The sequence below is a fragment of the Plasmodium brasilianum genome (genome assembly GCF_023973825.1).
Source record: "Plasmodium brasilianum strain Bolivian I chromosome Unknown PB_00_03, whole genome shotgun sequence".
NCBI classification, from domain to species: Eukaryota; Apicomplexa; class Aconoidasida; order Haemosporida; family Plasmodiidae; genus Plasmodium; species Plasmodium brasilianum.
The window spans coordinates 127,012-146,498 of record NW_027122925.1 but is presented as its reverse complement, the minus strand read 5'-3'; the positions used below and the strand labels follow the sequence as shown (position 1 = coordinate 146,498).

The 19,487-nt window shown below is 19.3% G+C and overlaps 3 protein-coding genes across 3 annotated transcripts; 2 read left to right on the top strand and 1 right to left on the bottom strand.

The window, feature by feature from the left end:
* Positions 1 to 6,650: 6,650 nt before the first annotated feature.
* MKS88_000137 (fam-l protein) lies at positions 6,651 to 7,611 on the top strand (the record flags this gene model as incomplete). Its single annotated transcript, XM_067214394.1, has 2 exons — positions 6,651 to 6,737; positions 6,862 to 7,611. The coding sequence occupies 2 exons, from the start codon at positions 6,651 to 6,653 to the stop codon at positions 7,609 to 7,611; spliced, it is 837 nt and encodes a 278-aa protein (XP_067075870.1).
* A 2,672-nt stretch (positions 7,612 to 10,283) lies between these two features.
* Positions 10,284 to 11,173, top strand: MKS88_000136 (fam-m protein; the record flags this gene model as incomplete). The annotated part of the gene is made up of 2 exons (XM_067214383.1): positions 10,284 to 10,370; positions 10,496 to 11,173. The coding sequence occupies 2 exons, from the start codon at positions 10,284 to 10,286 to the stop codon at positions 11,171 to 11,173; spliced, it is 765 nt and encodes a 254-aa protein (XP_067075869.1).
* A 5,328-nt stretch (positions 11,174 to 16,501) lies between these two features.
* Positions 16,502 to 19,044, bottom strand: MKS88_000135 (STP1 protein; the record flags this gene model as incomplete). The annotated part of the gene is made up of 3 exons (XM_067214372.1): positions 16,502 to 17,604; positions 17,871 to 18,894; positions 19,024 to 19,044. 3 exons carry the CDS (start codon positions 19,042 to 19,044, stop codon positions 16,502 to 16,504), a joined length of 2,148 nt encoding a protein of 715 aa, XP_067075868.1.
* Between the last annotated feature and the right edge of the window lie 443 nt (positions 19,045 to 19,487).

The following is a 19,487-nucleotide window of genomic DNA, read 5'->3' as shown; positions in this document are numbered from 1 at the left end:
CTAATACATATATATATGCATATGTATAAGTATACGTACATACACATGAACATACATGCATCTCATAATGTGATGTATCAATTTACATATTTTCTCATAAGTGCCGTTTTATGTTTCATAAATGAATATATACTTTTATACGTAGTTATGTACTTTGAATTATTCTTTCGCATAATTACAAAAGTTCATTTAATCACTTTCTCTTCCACAGAGTGTATATAAAAAAATTAAAATAGAAAAAATAAAATGCATTTTATATTGCATGTTTTATATATTCAGCCTTATAATATTTTTTGAGGAATTTCTTTTTGTGATAATGTTTTGCCTATATATACATACATTTTTTATATATTGACTCCATCTGTAAAATATATTTATAGAGGCTCTAATGTGTACTTAAACTTTTAAAAAAAAATATAACTAATAATACATTTTTTATCGAAAGGTAATATTGCGTACATAAATAAATGAAAATGGTTTGTGTATACAATTGTATGCATAATTGTGTGGATACATAAGATTGTATTATTCATGATTGAATGCGTATTTATACATATAGCACTTATGAATATATATATTTTTTTTTGTACTATTCTTCTTTTGATGTTTTAGCTTGTTTACATTTTTAAGTTGTAAACGTATGCATATACATATATATGTACATATAAACATTTGTATGCTGGAAATTTATTTACGTATTTTTTCTCACATTACTCCTTATGCTCTCCTGATGTACATGTACTCATGTAAGTGTTCATGCATATAAGATAGAATGAGACGAATGATAGTACTCTAATATATGACAAGGTAATATCACCAATGTATGAAATTCATTAAAAAGTATATTTCTCTTAATGTTGTTAACAAAAGGAAGAATAAAGTATATAGATGTTAAGGCAAAATAAACGTGTTGTTGATTAAATTAATTAGTTGTATAGATAATTCGTTTAACAATAGCTCTATTTTATAATAAGTCACATTTGTAAATTTACATGTGATTACTTTTATTAAAGATTCTTATAAAGGTTTTTAATTAGCATAATTGTTATAAGCATTCAGAAAGAACAAATTAAAAAGTAAAAAATGGAAAGGTACAAGATATTATTTTGTTAGAGTTCCATGAAAACAATTTACATATAGACAAATGCATAGGTTGGTCTTACGAGTGGATGCACGTGCTTATAATATGCATCACATATAAACATGTATATAAGGATGCACACAGAAGTAATAATAAAAAATATTGTACAAGCAAATTACTTATACATTTATGCATATTATGAAATTATTCATTTGATACTAAGAGAAAAACCATTTTAACTATAGTTATTGTTTTTTTTTTTTTTTTTTTTAAACATCGCATTAGTTTAATATGAATAAATTTATTGGTAATAAGAAAAGATTTAGTATGTTTTGAAACAAAAAAGTTAATTAGAATAAATTGATGTCAGAACGTTCTCGAGCAGAATGAAATACATATAGATAAAAATTAGAATAATCCTTATTTCAGTGATCACATTATCAAATATATGTTTGCCCGAACATATCTCATAGAATTTATAGTTGTAATAGTATTGTAGGAGAGGTATATTCTACAATAAAAATTATTACTGAATGAAAAAATAAGAGATTAATAATTTCACTGAAAATATATATAAATTACAATAATTTATATTTAAATAAAATATTGAAATTAAAAAAGTCATATTTGTCATTATTATTACATCGTTAGTAATATCTCTAATTAGAAGAAACATAAATTATTTATATAAAAGTAATAATTGTGATAAATTATTATTACAAATTACACCAAATCTAAAAAAAGTCAATAAGAATTAAGGGACTAATATTAATATTAATATTAATATTAATACATATATATGAGAACTCATATATGTACATTTATAAAATGAATATTTATATTTAATAATACCATTGATTAATATCGTATGCAATTACTAACTAACTAATTAGTTATTTCAAATAAAAGGGAAATTATTTATTGATAAATCTTTAATTTTTATGAATGCACATAATTATTTAATTTAAATGGACGTTAATATAATTAATTAATATAACATGCATAAAGTAATTAAAAAACAAAATACGAAAGCTGCTAAAAAATATCAACTGAATTAGTTATAAGAAAGCATAGAAAATAATAATTAAAAAAATGCTTATTATATTCATGTAATTATTATAATTATATAATCTTCATAATAGGAAGTTTTAATAATTAAGTTGTGTTATACTTTTGTACATCAATACAAATTTGTAAATTTTGACAAGTTGTTATCCAAATGAAAGTATCATATAAATGTCTTTAACCAAGTATCTTGACAAATATATATATATCTAAATATATAAATTTATATAGTGCATATATTTACAAAAACACGAAATAAAATAATAATTATGTTATTTTTCTATAATGGTCCAGTGTAATGTATATTATGTAGCATATGTAAATTTAAGAATATTTTATATTTATTTTTAATTAATTATGTTTAACTTGTTTACATACACAAATTAGCATCTGTTATTATATAATAAACATAATATATTTTTTATATTACATTTTTATAATTATCTACGTTTATTATATTAAACAAACTGTATGAAATATAAATAGTTTTGCTTTTATAGATATATTTCATTAAAAGCCCAATTTAATTTATTTGAGTATGTCACATAGTAGTTTTAATATAATATGTTATTTTAAGTAATATTTATTTACATGCCAACAAAAATTATGTACATTACAATATCGACCATAAAAGTGTTAAAAGGATATATAATGCGTCAAAAGTTTTTCTAAATTTTATAATATGTTATACTATATATTATCTTTTTCTATTTCTTAATTATATTATTTTCCGTTGTAAATTATTTTATTTGATATAATTTGTTTATAATAATTTTCCCTTTATTAATCATAATTACTAAAAAAATATTTCTTATTACATATAATTGTGCATCATTCTTATGTTTTTTTAATATTACTATTTCTCTATATATTATAAAATAACATATATTTTAACCAAAAAGAAAAAAAATAATATTAATTAATTAATAAATTAAATAAATTTTATTTTAGTTATAATAAATAAAATACTTGTTTTTTAATTATATAGAAATTATTATATTCTATTTATAATAATAATATACAATTGTATAAAAGTGCTAAATTGAATAAAGCTCTTTAAAATATTATAATTTTTTATTTGAATTAAATTCTAGAATATACTTTTAAAATTATTCTTCTACAAATATTTTACATGTCGTATATATATGGTACATATTAGGTTATAATTTTAGCTATAAAAAATAACATTTTTTATATTTCGTTTCCATCTTATGGATACTCTTTTATCTTACACAACTATTTGTATTTTTCGTTTGTAAAATAGTGTTTAAAAAGTGTGACATGTATAAATAATTAAGCTTATTATATGGAATTTCTTTAAAAATATAATAACTATATTCCTAATATATGCTAATATTATCATTCTCAAAGAATATCTGATTTTTTTATGCTAATTATAAAATAAAATTTTTGTGTATCAAAAAAGCCATTTTGTAATTTTTCTGAAAAGTATTAATAACAAAAATTTAGATATGTACTGTCAGGTTATTAAAATAAATATGTTTTTTGATCATTCATTAAGAAAATTAGTTTTCTGAAATATCATTTTAATGCTTCTTTTTTTAATAATAAATTTATTGGAAATATATAAAAAAATATTTTTTAGATTATCATAGTTTTTTATATCTTGTACACTATTCATGGAATTTTCTAATTTTTAAAAAAATAAAATAACTATGGAAATTACTATACGCTTATGTTACTAACATGTGAATATAATGTAGAATTTTTAACAAAATTCATGTATTATAAAAATAAATAAATCCATCTTCAATGGAAACAATTAATGTTTTATATTAGCAAAATCACTTAAATCTATCCCTTTTAGAAGTACATGTCCGCAATTCATTGGTGCAGTATAATAAGCTAACATAAAATTTGTCTTAAATTTTTGTTCCTGCATATTGTATGCTCAAATATACACCTATAAGATAATTATTATTATGAGTAAAGAACTTTATCACCTTATAAATAATAAAAATACCTTCCTTTCATTGTAATAAAACTTTTATAATCATTTACATAATTAGAACAGTGGAAATGGATTATTAGTTTCTATAACTGTTATAATATTTTCAGAAAATTAGAAAGGAAGAAATAATATATAATTAAAGATATATTAGAACATAATGTATATGATAATTCCTAATACAAAGAGGTAATGTTGAATTAAAAGATCATCGAATGTATTAATGTAAAGATGATGATACATCAAGAACTGCATCCAAAAAAATATTCATGAAATGCATATCCATTATATTCAAGGCATATATAGTGAGAGATATATCATTAAAAAAAAACTATACAGAGCATTTATTCATATATATTATAACACAAAATATGTCTGTATTACCAAGAAAAAAAGTTTAAAGCTTTCAGAATATATGAGTAATATTTTAGAATTTACTATATTGAATACATTTTCTATCGTATTTTTATTATATTTTTATTTCATATTTCATTAGTAAATTTGTAATATATATTAGGGTGACATGTACTAAAGAGATTATTTAATTCTCAATAAAGTGTTACAATTGTATGGTTATTAGTTACGTTTTATGCATTTTAATTCTTTATATACTATTAAAATTCTAAAATGTATCGCTGAAGTTGAAAAAGATAAAATTAAAGCATATTTACAATTGATAGATAGTTTTAAAAAATACCTTTTTCCTTGTATCTAATAGATTTTTCTTTTATGATTAATGAAAATATGTTAGCAAAAATTAACTGTCGTATAAATATAAATTTTTTTTTATGAAACGTTGATATTGTACAGGTACATGTTTACACAAAAAAGTAATAAGATATATGTTAAATAATATTAAGGGTCTTCATGTTTCTATATTTTTTTTTTTGTATTACAATTAATTATTCTTTACATATATATATATGTAATAATATTTTCTTGATTCATTAAAATGTGAAATTCAAATTGTTCAATAATCAGAATAAAGATATATACCTAACTTGCAAAAATTACATATGTAATTGTTTCTTTTGGGTTTTTATTATAATATATATGTGACATCTAAGCTATTATATTATATCGTAATCAGTGTATTTTAACTCATCAAATAAAGTAATTTATATATTTAACCATTTCTATTCTTATTTTTTTAAAGGTTGTATGTTTTCATTTTTGATCCTATTAATAAATATATGTTATATTGCTTTTAATTTTAATATATGATTACTTTTTTATTTAGTAAAATCAGAATTATTTTATTTTTTGTGCTAAGTTGTACTTTTTATTTAAATGCAAACATAACAAAACATCTTCATAAAAAACTTATTTTGAAAATTATATATTTAATAAGTTATATGAAATAAGAATGTATTAATAAATTTCTAAATTTATTTATAGTTCAAGTATTAAATTATAACTAAATAATGATATAATTCTCATTTAAAAATTAAATATTAATATAACATTATGAATTTGAGAATATATGAAGTTTTATAATTAAATTAGGATTTCTATTAAAAATTGTGATTTACTTTTTGTCCTATATAAATAAGGGATATAATACTTTTGTATAAGAATTGCTTAAATAACTATGATATAATATATTAATAAGAAAATATTATGTTCATGAATACATATGACATAATTAAACAAGTGTATTATTCTATAAGCATTTTGCTTATGTGAACATTCTTTATACAACTATTACTCAATTTTTATTTAATATATTTCTTCTGAATGTATATATTAGCTAAAAGAATATATCTATTATTTAATCCACAAATTTAACAATTTTACATTTATAAATATTATTACAAAATATAACTAATTAAATACTATACCCTTGAAAAATGATATTACAAAAATAAAAGATCGGTATTTATTTACCTTTTCAATTTATTGTTTTTTACTATATTAAGTGATACGTCATATATTTAATATTTTAAATATGTTGTATAGCATAAATAAATGCATATGTTTATAAAGTAAATGGTGCCACTGCCACAAATAAGAAAAAAATTGGTACAAAATATGATTTTCAATATGTTATAATTATTATAAGGAAAACGTCATTTAAATAAGAGATACTTCTCCTAATATCTAGAAGTAATAATCATCTATATTCTCTACATTCTATAATTTCTATATACTCAATACATATAAATATTATGAAAGAATATATATAAGGTTTTTGATAAAAGCTGATAAAGAAATTATTTAATTACTTCACTGCATTAAATAAAAAAATTCATGTATTTTTCATATATCTTAATGAATTAAATTTATATTATTTTAATTAAAGATAATGTTTTAAAAATAGCATTTTTATAAAACATTTATAGTTCATTTTCGAAGTCATTATTTTTTGTTTCTGTTGTATAAGTAATTGTAATTATAAAATTTTTATTTTTTACGGGAAAATAAAATAAAAAAGAATTAAATAATAAATAATAGTGTTCTTTATTATTAAAAGAATATTTTATTGTAGTCAAATGAATCAATGTTTGGTATATTTAAATATTAATGATCTATATAATGGAGCAAAAAATTAAATCACTGTCATTTATTAAATTTGTTACGTTTGTCCTTTTAAGTTGGATATTTCATTTTCACACTTATGTGGTTATAATAATTTTATATAGATATATATGTATTATTTATATTTTTAGAGTTTTATATTAATAATTTTTTTTTAGTATGATATTATTTATTTGATCATATTATAATTTTATTTTTGTTTTTTTAGAGTACGCACGAGAAATCTTTGAATGAATGCTACAATAATCGTAGAAAATTATATACAAGATATTATCGTTTATTGGCAAAATATAAGCAAGTTAAGGATTCAAGTATTGTATGTTTAAAAGAAGATATACCAAATAAAGATAACAATAAAAAAGATATATATAGTAATAAAAAAAGGAATACAGAAACCATGAAACAATCAAATGGAAGTCCATTATATAATGTTAAAGGTAATAAACAATCTATGAAAAATAAATCCTGTATATTTGAAACAAAAAAATATTCCCATTTAGAAAAAAAAATATTCAAAGAACTTGATTATGAAGATTTTCTTAAAAATAACAGGACAACTAGTAATAAACTTTACAAAAAAATAATATTTAAAAAGTACCGATTACGAATCGTTTTACCGTTATTATTGTTTTTCTTACTAATAATACCCCTTATATTAGATTTGTCTGGGAGTTTTGCACTTGTAACTGAGTTCTACAAGGCATTGGGAGACTATCTTGGTAAAGGTTGGACAAATAATTTAAAAGAGTGGTTATGGAAATCCCCTTTCTGGTGGTTGGGTAGAATAGTAGGAAAAACTCAAGCAAATAAGGGAACGTCCTTCATTGTTATTCCTTTTTTTCGTAGTCTAATTTATTTTCTACCTCTCTTTATATTGGGTGTTACAATTGTATTACGAATTGTATATTACCATAAAAAAGTTAAAAAATATGAAAGAATTAAGTTCAAGCAAAGGTAAAAGATACCAAAGAGATAATGATTTTTTCCGTAAATAAATATTCAATAAGAACTAATATATCTAGTATATTTAATAATATGTAAAATAAATATATATATAATTGCAAAAATTATATACATAAATGTGCATACAGAAGGACATTTTAATAAATCACTGTAAAAAAATATTTTCTTAGATTTATTGTGGATTTTAATTTTTCCTGTTTTTTATTTTGTACTTTAAGATATATTTTCATCATGATAAATATTATGACTTCGTATGTATATATATGTATATACATATTATAATAAATTATTATAAAAAGTATACGTTTGTGTGTTAAAATTAGTACATAAAAAAACAATTTATATGATTTTATTAAATTTTTATGTTAAATTATATATATTTTATAAGAAATGGTGCTTTATATTTTTTATCTTTCTCCAGTATAAATTATTTTTTATTTAGGGAATTAAAAAAAAGTTTTATTAATTTTAAATCATAAACAAAAGTGTCTTGTTATGAAATAATAAAAAGAAGGGAATATACTATGATGTCTTAATATATATATATATATATATATATATTTTTCTTAAAAAAATATAGTAATTGCTATATAAAATAAATTGTGACAAAAGTTTTTTAGAATATTTACGGTAAATATCAATTTAGTAAACATCTTTTTTTTATGCATTCTACAAATTTTTACTTAGAAGCGTATAACAAAATGATAATTTTTTTCTTAATATATACTATTTATAATTATTTACCAACTTTGGTATATTAATTATATTGAACTCAACAAAAAAGAAAACAATAATTATTTTATAGTTGTACTTATTTGTGAGTCAGTGAAATTCTGGAATTTTTGTTAAATATATATTTACTGAAATATTTAATATAATTACAGAATTCACTTAATGAATTAATTATAATTATATATTAATAAATAATATGTTGATCTTTTTAATTTCTTACCATGGGTTTTTCATAATTATAGTCTACTAAAAATGTGTTTTATATTTATAAAAATAAAATAATTCACTAAATGTAATGAACGTATATATATTTATTTTTGAAATAATATAATTTTTTCTATGTTCACATATATATATATATATATGTTCTATTTTGTATGATTATATATAAAAATACTAAGTAAATGTTTAATGTTATTTTTAAAATTCATAAAATTATATTTAGTTTATAGTATGTATTAGTAACTTTTTCAAATTAATAATAATCATTTAAAAAAGAAAAATTAAAAATAAAAGAAAGAACTATATCTTTTATAGATGAGAAGTACGTATCCTTTTTTTTTTTTTTTGATTGATAACTATGAATAATGTATACTGAAAGAGATACTCCGTTTTCTTTCTTTTCATAATGTTTATTTAAATATATATGTTGTACATCGTAACCTATAAAATCATTTTTTATATAATTTTCTTTTATAAAATTTAATTTTTTATAGATTCAAATGAAAATAATAATATAATATCAATACTGTTTTAGTTCTATCCCAGTCAATTTAAAAAATACAATGTATTATATGAAATAACCTATGAATATTTATTTTTTTTAAAAGTGTCCTTAGAACTTGCTGAAAATGAAACTAGAGTTTAAGAAATTACGGTATGTTGAAATTGAATATATTGATTATCAAAATATTAATAAAAAATATATGTATAAATTCTTTTTTAATATTATATATTATTATAGTATGTAAAAATTATTTTGAGCATTAAGATTATATATATTCTTTTTAATATATGGAATAATTTTATTTAAAAAAAGTTTTCTTTTCTCATATTACCATCTCCTATATATAAATATATAATTAATTAAAAAAAAAATAAAAATAATTAGGTAGATGCATATAAATATTTATCATTTAAAAAAATAATATATATAAAACAATTAAAAGTTGTAAAATTTATAAATTATGATACAAATATAAAAAATAATTTATTTTCATATAGAATATATATTCCTTCATTGATCACTTAGTAGAATATATTTTAATTTTTTAGATATTTTATAGAACATAAAATATTATATATTACTATAGAATAAATGAAGTATCTGTTATGATTAACATATTGTAAAATGTTATTTCTTTAATATATTATTACTATTATATTGTTATAAAAATATATATTATATTAGGAATAACGATTATTTCCAAAATATAATGTTAATAATTCTATATTTAATAGGAAAAAGTCATAACAATTAGTTATTATTAACTTAGCATATAAGAATATATTATCTATATTCTCTAAGTTCTCTATTTTATATAAACGCAATATTTCGAAATATAATAAAATGTTGTATTTTCTTTTTATATTTTGTTTTGGTAGGAAATAATTAAAACATTATTTAATTAGTGTACCAATATAAAAAATTAGATTATATATTTTTAATGCTTATGAATAAATTGAAATTATTTTATAATAAAGAGGATTAGTTTTTATTTTAGGTAATATTATAATAAAAATTAAATATATATTTTTAAAGTTATTTTGCTTCGTATATATAGTATAATCTAATATTGTTACACGTAATTTACTAAATATTTATGAAAGAATAATAAAAGTAAATTTTAAAATAAATACAAAATCTTATATCACTCATAGTATATTCTACTGTTATTAACATTTTTCTTATTTAATATATTAAGTATCTATATAATGGAACGTAAAATTAAGTCAACCATGTTCATTAAAATTTCTGTATTAATCATCTTAAATTTGATATATCATTTTAACATGGATGAGGTATGATAATACTATTTAAGCATATATGCTTATTAATAATTTCCAAGTTTCATTTTTATAAATATTAATTTTTGAGTGAAATGATTTATGCCTTTAAATAATTATTTTTTACTATGGTCTTTTAGAGAGTACTTAATAGATCTATGGATGAAAGATACGAACTTGATAGAAGATTAGATGCAACAAATTATAGAATACTAGCAAAATGTATACAGAACAACGATTCATATACTTTAGGGTTAAAAAAGAATATGCCAAAAAATACAGAATACGAAAAAAAAGATATATCTAAAAATGAGAAACTGGACGAAAAAAAAAACAAACAATTAAATAGAAGTTTATTAAATAAGGCACAATATTATACAGAAGTTACAGATTATAATAAAGGAATGTTTGATGGAAAACATTTCCATTTTGAAAAGAAATGGGTTAAAAAAAAAGATTATGATCATTATCTTGAAAGAAACAGGAGAATTTGTGATATATCTTTAAAAAAAATAAAATTTAGAAAATATGGAATTGGGATTTCTATGTTTCTTATTTTTCTCTTGCTGGGAATAGGAATACCCGTATTACCAAGACTGGAGTCTTTGAAAAATGCATGGGACAGTATTAAGGAAAATTCAGTATGGAATCCTTTTAAAACATTTATAGATCCATTGATAAAGGGAAATGAATACTATATTTTTATAGCATTATTTAGCGTGCTTATGATTATGTTATCTATTATGATTATAATAAGTACTTACAAGATCTTAAGAAATAATGAAAAATATAATAAAATTAAGTTAATAAATGAGTAAAATGAATAATAGGGAATACATATGTTTATGTAATGAAACACTTAATATGAATAATAAATGTAATATTTTTTGTGATGTTCTTAATTAGAATTCATATAATTTCTGAAATAATATAAATACAAACGTATATATACAGTGTTTTAGAAACATAACATGAGAAATATATTTTCTTCGTTTTTTTTTGAATTTTAATGTTTTAATGATTTTGTATCTAAACACAGAATATGATTTTATCTTAATAAATATTGTGGAATAATGTATTTATTTATATAATTAAATATATTTATATGAAAAATATGTGATTGTGCTTGAAAATTAATATATTATAGTACAAAACAGATAATTATTTAGAATTCTAGAAATTTATATTTGCTATAAAATGTTTTTCTTTCTATATTATAAATTGTATACTAAAATTATTATTTATTAAGGTAAATAAGAAAATGTATTATTTTAAAATTAGCAAGAAAAGTCTCCTATATTTTACTAAAAGATAGTGATGATATTTCGTTGCATTGATATATATATGTGTATTGTTTTAGTTAATAAAGAACTTAATATATATTATAAATAATATGCTATAAGTAAAATATATTATAAAATATACTGTTTGTAACAATTATTGTAATAATCTTTTAGACTTTCTTTCATCGTATAAAAGTAAAATTATAGATATATTATAAAGTAATATCCCTTTGATTAGGATACTGAATTTAGGATTTATCGATAATATTTTAATTTTACTACTACTATTATTTTATTTTATTAGTTTACAAATATTATTAAATATAGAATCAATTATTTTTTAGGAAGAAAAAAATATTCTTCAAGTATTTTAAAAAAAATATATTATTTTCCTCATATATATAGAAAAAAATATTAAATTAATATATTTTGAATTTTAAAGAGAAAATTTTTAAACTGTAGTGTTTTTTTTATTTACATTATATATTTTTAATATATAAATGAAAGGAATTTGTTTAGCACGGAAATTATATCTTTATGAAAATTAAATTATGTATACATTGAATTTGTAGAACTGAGTAAATAATGTTTACAGATTAATTCTGCTTAAAATATTTTAAGTTTGTGTTACATAAATAAATTAGTAACATATTACTATATTATTTTTATAACTTATTTTTGTTATGTGTCTTATAATGCAGTTCACCATATATATAATATATATTTTAATAAATTATTAATGTAGAAATAAAAACAACGATTAAAAAATATAACAGAATAAATTTGTTTTTATATTTATTAGATGTATGCATCATGTGTTAAAACTTTTGTTTTACTAAATATACGATTACTATAAAGAAATGTTCGTGAAAAATATAACTAACAGTTTGATCACCATTAGTACTATTGTATTTATTCTTTTTATATAAATATGTCAATGTTTCAATAATTTTTTATAGTTTCAATATTATATATATTTTGTACTATTATTTTATGGGTCATATTAAATATAATGCAAAATGTATCATATCTACTTAATAGCTAAAATTCATATTTATAGTAAAATCCAAAGATATACATAGTTATGTAGAATGATAAAAAATGCGTGAGTATTGTGACGTTTCCAGTTAACAAATTACAATTATAACTGAAAATTTTATGCAATGAGAAATGTAATACCCCTTTTTTAAAATATCATTGTTATATGAATATATAAGTAATAAGATGCATGGATACTACAAAAATAAATTCTATCTGAAAATGCAAGAATATAAGAATTATCTTTCTACTTATCAGATCTTATAAATATTATCATGTTACTTCCTATTATATTATTAGGAATATGTTTCGTATTTTTCCATTTATATAAAGTAAAGAAAAACGAAATATAGAAACATAAATACCACTTGTTACCATTATAATTTAATTTATAGAAAATTTAATAATTATAATATAGTGTTAAATATGTATATTATTTATCATTTATCGATTTTTTTTAATTTCGTGCATGTTAGTATAAAATAGGGTATTAAGGTAGTAAAATAATAATAATAATAATACTTGAGAAGAATATATTTATGAATTATTTACTAATGGTAAGAAGTTTTCCCATCTAAATTTAAGCAAAATTATAATGCATCCTTGTTAGCGTAAATCGTAAATGAGCTTTAAACAATGTCACACATAAGATAGGTCAATACAAGAAAAAAATGTTAAAATTGTTATATAATTGGTTAAATTTTCAATTTTATAAACTGAAATAGAAAAAATAATAAAAATTTTAAATAAAGTTATAAAGAAATAATATATATATTTCAATATTTTGATTAATGTTTTCGTTTCAAGGTTTTAAATTTTTGATTTATATAAAAATATTATTGATGTCGTTTTTAATGTTGTTTTATATTCCTTAAGATATTTTTTTCTATTTCAATATATAAAAAAATAGTTGCGAAGGTTAATATGATAATATTTTCCAATATGGTATATATTACTGCTATTTTATTTATCAATGATATATGTCAGATGATTTCAAAATTCTGATAACATTTAATTCAATATACATAAAAAATAATATTAAGTTATTTCGTTTTTTTTTTTTTTAATATATTTCTTATTGTTCTAAAATACCTTACGATTATATATATTTAGTATAATATATAAATTATATGTTATAACTTAAATTATTTATATATTTAACATATAATTAAGTATATTTTTAAAAAACTAAGGAGAAATAAAAAAAAAATCGTTTTTATTATTAGCTTATATATGGAATTAGTTGTCTTTTTTTTTTCATGAAACATGTACAACTTAAAATAGTAGAATAATTATTATAATTATTATAATTGTTAAAAAATATATTGATTAAAGTTATTTTACTGTGGATATTCTATAGATTTTATTTCATTTTTTTATTTATAATATTAATGTATCGTTTTTTAATATTTACATAATTGTTTCACTTAATAAAGTAGAATTGTTATCAACGGGTGTTATACATTTCAAAATATTATGACTTACTACAGTGACTGTTATATTAAATCATAACTACATTCATTGGATAACTTATGTAATTATTCTTTTATAATATTTAATATTTAATATAATTTCAATTACGTTCAATGTGTTTATATGATTATAGATAGATTAAAAAATTTATCATGTTCACATATCAAATATAAAAAATAAAAGACAACATATATGTTAATGTTCCTTTAATGTATACTCCATATTAATTAAATATATTGGTTATATATATTTTTTTATAATAAAACATAAAAGTATTTTTTGAAAAGATCCTTATTTATATTAAACTAATACACTTTAAATGAACTAAATATCTATTATTTGTTCTATAATATAAGAATATCATTTAATTGAATTTATTAAGAATTGTTGAAACATGAATAATGTAAATAATGATCATTAGAAAAAATAATTATTTTCTTAATAAAATATTTTTAATAAATAATAATATACATATTTTATGTATTATAAGTTATAATACAAAAATGAATTTATATTTCGGTCAGTATTGATTTTTTCCTTGCAATACTTATAGTTATATCAGAAAAATATATATTTAATATTTGTTACTAATAATATTACTAAATTATTGATATTTTTTAAAAATCAAGCATAATGTTGTTAATATAGTTTTTAATTCATGTAAATAAATAAAAATCTATAACATATATATTTTTGTCGATAAGATGCAAATGGAAAATTATTACATATTAAGAGGAATTTTATAGTTTAACACATAGGTCAAGTATTAATTTACTTTATAAATATATATACGGATGATTTAAAAAATAGTAAAGAACAACTAATAAATAATAATCTTATTAACGAAGTAGAAAAGAGGAAAATATTTTTTTGTAATTACAAGAGAGAAAAAGAATAAAGAAAAAGCTGAAAATTAAAATTTGTAAATTCTCGTGAAAATGTAAAGAGAAAGTCGCTAAAAATTTTTTTATTAATATTACATAATAACAATGATTTTAAAGATTTTATTTAGAGAAATCAAATAAACATATATGATATATTTTAAAATTTCAATAATATAATTATATTCATTTTTGTTTCTCATTTATTTTTATAAAAATTTGGAAGGGAATAAATTTAGTATTATTTAGAATATATACATTTTCATATATAACAATATATATGTCTTTAATTTCATAAAAATATTACTAAAATATAATGTACTATAAAAAAAATTTTAAAAAATGGCAGTATTATTTTTATATTTGTTTGTATATATCCTCTTACAAAATCCAGTATTATATAAGCGCTAACGTAAAAATATATACATTTAACATAACATCATTGTTATCATATTTTATTATTTTTACTAATTTCATTGATTTTTTATTTGTATTTTAATAAAAGTTATATAAGTCAAAAAAAAAAATTCTTTAATCTTATTAAAATATATAATTATATGTGAAGCTGTTCCATATAAGATAAAATATTTTTTATTAAAAAAAAATTAAATGCTTTATTAAGAGATAGAATTTATAAATACGGTTTTTTTATTTTTCGAATATATTTATAATTCAAAAAAAAAATACTGTTATATATAACAGATAAATGATTACAAAATTGTATTATATGTACTCTATTAATCTGCAAATATCTATTAAAATATAATAGGCTAGAAGAAATTCATTAATTGTATATTATATTTTTTTCATAATATATGTGATTATATAAGTTATTTATGTATTTTCATATGTTTTAATGTATTTTAATTTCTCTTTTTAACATATTTTTTATATTAATTATAACTTTAAACGTTATAATAATGGGGATTATGAAAGATGCAAATAAGTAGCTTTCTAAATGTAGAAAAAACTATATACTAAGCAGAAATGGAATAAAATAAAAATATATAAATTTATGAAATAATATTATATTATTTCAAAAATAGTATTTCAAAATTATTGTTTTTTCTTTTTCAATTTTTCAAAATATTTATTTGTTCTTACAATTTTTATATTTTCGTAAAATATTAATTTTTTATTTTTATATATATATGTATTACTATTTTTCTACTTTTCTTATATTAAAAATTAATATAAGATTATTACAGATATTTTTACGCAAATAAAAAAATAATATATAATTAAAATATATTTTACGTACCTGAATTTGATTTTTTATATTTCATATGTTCTTTTCTCATATATATTATTCACTATTTTACATTTTTCTATTTCTTTTTAATTTGTATTATAAAAAAATTTATAGCGTATGTTTCATAGGAGTCCCATGATTACACTTAATTAACGTCCGAATATATTTTGGATGTATAATATATATTTATATAATGCATGTTTCTATAATTCATTCTTATTAGTCTAGATTATTATCACTATCTATAAAATTCAAGTACTTAGTATCTTCTGTTACCCATTCATTCATGTCCCTTCTATAATTGTTTTCCTCCATATAAACAATATTTTCCTTATTTTCCAAAACATTTCCGTTAATTCCAGTTATGTTTTCTGAAATTTCTGTTTTTATCCCTAAATTTACATCTGTCTTCAATTCATTTATTAAACCATCAAAATATGATTCCCTATTTCCTATAAAATTCTCTTTTTCGCACTCTTCTAATATCATCATAAGTACTAGTATACACAGTTTTGCCAGTGATTTATTTTTTATATATTTATATAATTCTTCATAATCATCTTTGTTCTCCAATTCTCCTACATTTATTAATGGTGCATCTTCCTTAGTTCCTTTATTTTCATATTTATATGAAATATTCTCTAATTCCTGTGAAAATCCTTTAGTCCATTCTTGTTCCAAATATTGTTTTACGACCTTACTCTTTTTTGATATCCACTGTCTCCATGTTTCTTTTTCTCTTTCTGGAAATGGAACTTTGTTATATTCGTTTGAATTTGTCTCATTCAATTCCTCCATTTCTTTTATATAATCTTTTTCTATCTTCCATTCATTTTTCAAATTATTAAACCATTCTACTCTTTTTAATTTCTCATAAATATTTCTATGTCTTTCTAGCCATTCATTGCATAGAATAATTTTTTTTTTCATATCATTTGTGCTTTTAAAGTTATCTATTATTAATTCATCATTTGTTAATTTTTGATAGGCCTTATATTCTTCTTCTGTTAAATCTTCTAAGCATATTTCTAAAAATTTTACCTTTTTGTTTTCCCATTCTATATTCATGAATTCTTGTAGTACTTCCATATGTACTTCAATTATAGTTTTTGATATGTCTTTTTTTTGTTTTGACATATTTATATCTTTTCTCATGTTATGTTCATGTATTTCTATTTTTTTTATAATTTCATCCTCATTATATATTGGTTGTTCCAAACGATCATAACTTAGCATACTCTTTATGTTAGAAAATGAAGGTATTATTATTCTCAGAAATTTCATATGTTTTCTTTTTACCTCCTCTTTCTTTTTAAACATCCCTAATAATGAATACTACAATACAAAAAAGAAAAACAAATTTATAGAATGAATTATTACAATAATCAAATTTTTATAACATACTGATTACTTAAGTTTTATTTTACTTTAATAAAAAAGGAAAACAAAATAACTATAAAGCTTATTAAAATATATGTTAAATATGTATTACGTGAATTTTCTGCTGGATCTGTAATAAATTTTTAAATATATACGTTTTTTAGGGTATTTATTTCTAATATAGAAAAATATATCGTATTCATGGTACCTGAAATTTCAGGGAGTTTAGTAGAAGGACGACGATGAGACGCAATAATTGGTTTTTCGAAGGAAGATGATTCAGTTGCAGGATTAAATGGAGCTTTGGAGTTTTCAGTAACTGGAGTTAATGGTACAGATGTTTCTTTTATTTCCATAAGTTGAGATTCAGGAATTAAAGGATGTTTAAATGTTTCAGACTCTGGAAGTTTTTTGGTTTCAGTTTCTTTATATTTTTCGGAATCACCTGGATTCTCTATCACCCTTTGAGATGGAAGTAATTCTGAATGTAAAGGATCTTCTCTGGGAGAAATCTCTTCTTGAGGTGACGCTTGCATTTTTGGAACAGATAAAACCTGAGTTATACTTTCACCTTCTTTTTCTTGTGTTCCTTTGCTTGTTTCTTTAGATACACTTTCTACATCTGTTTTTTTATCAATGTTTAAGCACTTAGAAATTCCTCCAAATGTTTGAGATCTCATTAGGTTGCATTTTTTTGTTGGAAATGTTAAATTTTTTTTTGACGTTTTACAATTCTGTTCAATAAAACTTTTTTCATCCTTAAAATGTTTCTGCCTTTCTGTAATCCATTCATTATATATATTACATATTTTCATACATTGTGCATCACCCTTACAATTATATGTATTACCTGCTACTTTAAATTTTGTTAGATATTCATTATAATTTTTATTTTGTTCGCAAAAATCTTCTGCTTCATATTTTAATTCTAAAAGTTTTTTTTTATTATTATCTAAAATCATAAAACAACCTCCAAATTTTTTATTTAGTTCTTTATAGTGCTGTTGATATCTATATATTAGTGTTTCCTCCCACTTACTTTGTTCTACAAATTGTGGTGCTTTCTTATTCTGAATTAGATAATGAGCCATTTCTTTGCATTTATTTCTAAATTTTTCTTTATTATCCTCATTGTTTAATAAACGAGTATTCTCTTGTATATATATTCCAATATCCTTAAACTCTGGTTTCATATAGTAACTCCAAACATGACTACCTAGAATTCTCCATTCCTAGTTCCAAAATAACCATTAAATATTAATTAAGGTTTAATTTCTACGTTAGTTGCATGATAATTTTTTTTATAATAAATAAATAGTTTATGTGTAAACATATGAACACTAAGAAGCTATAAATATTACCGACGAAAAACAATTATCCATGATGACTTTATATGAATAATCTAGTTTGTTGTATATAAAACTCTTGAAGGAAAATACAAATTTACATATTTTTATGTATGAACTGCATAAGTTAAAATTAATATATATCAATAAAAATGAATTATGAAATTATCGTTCACACGAGAATTTATGTATAAACTAAAAATTACTCGAATACATTATTATTTATTTTATGAGTTCCTTATCTTCTTTTATCTTAAATATATCACAACGGAGAATATGTTGTAATTTTATTTTGATATAAAATCACAGTCATGTAATTATTCGTATATTATATTCTCATTTCCATTATAAAGTAAAAGCAATATAAACATAAACAATTACATATAAGTTGCATTAAAATGTAATATAAAAATTACTGTGTAAATATACAGTTAATTTATGTATGACTGTTTTTTACTTTTTTTTATTAATAAATACAT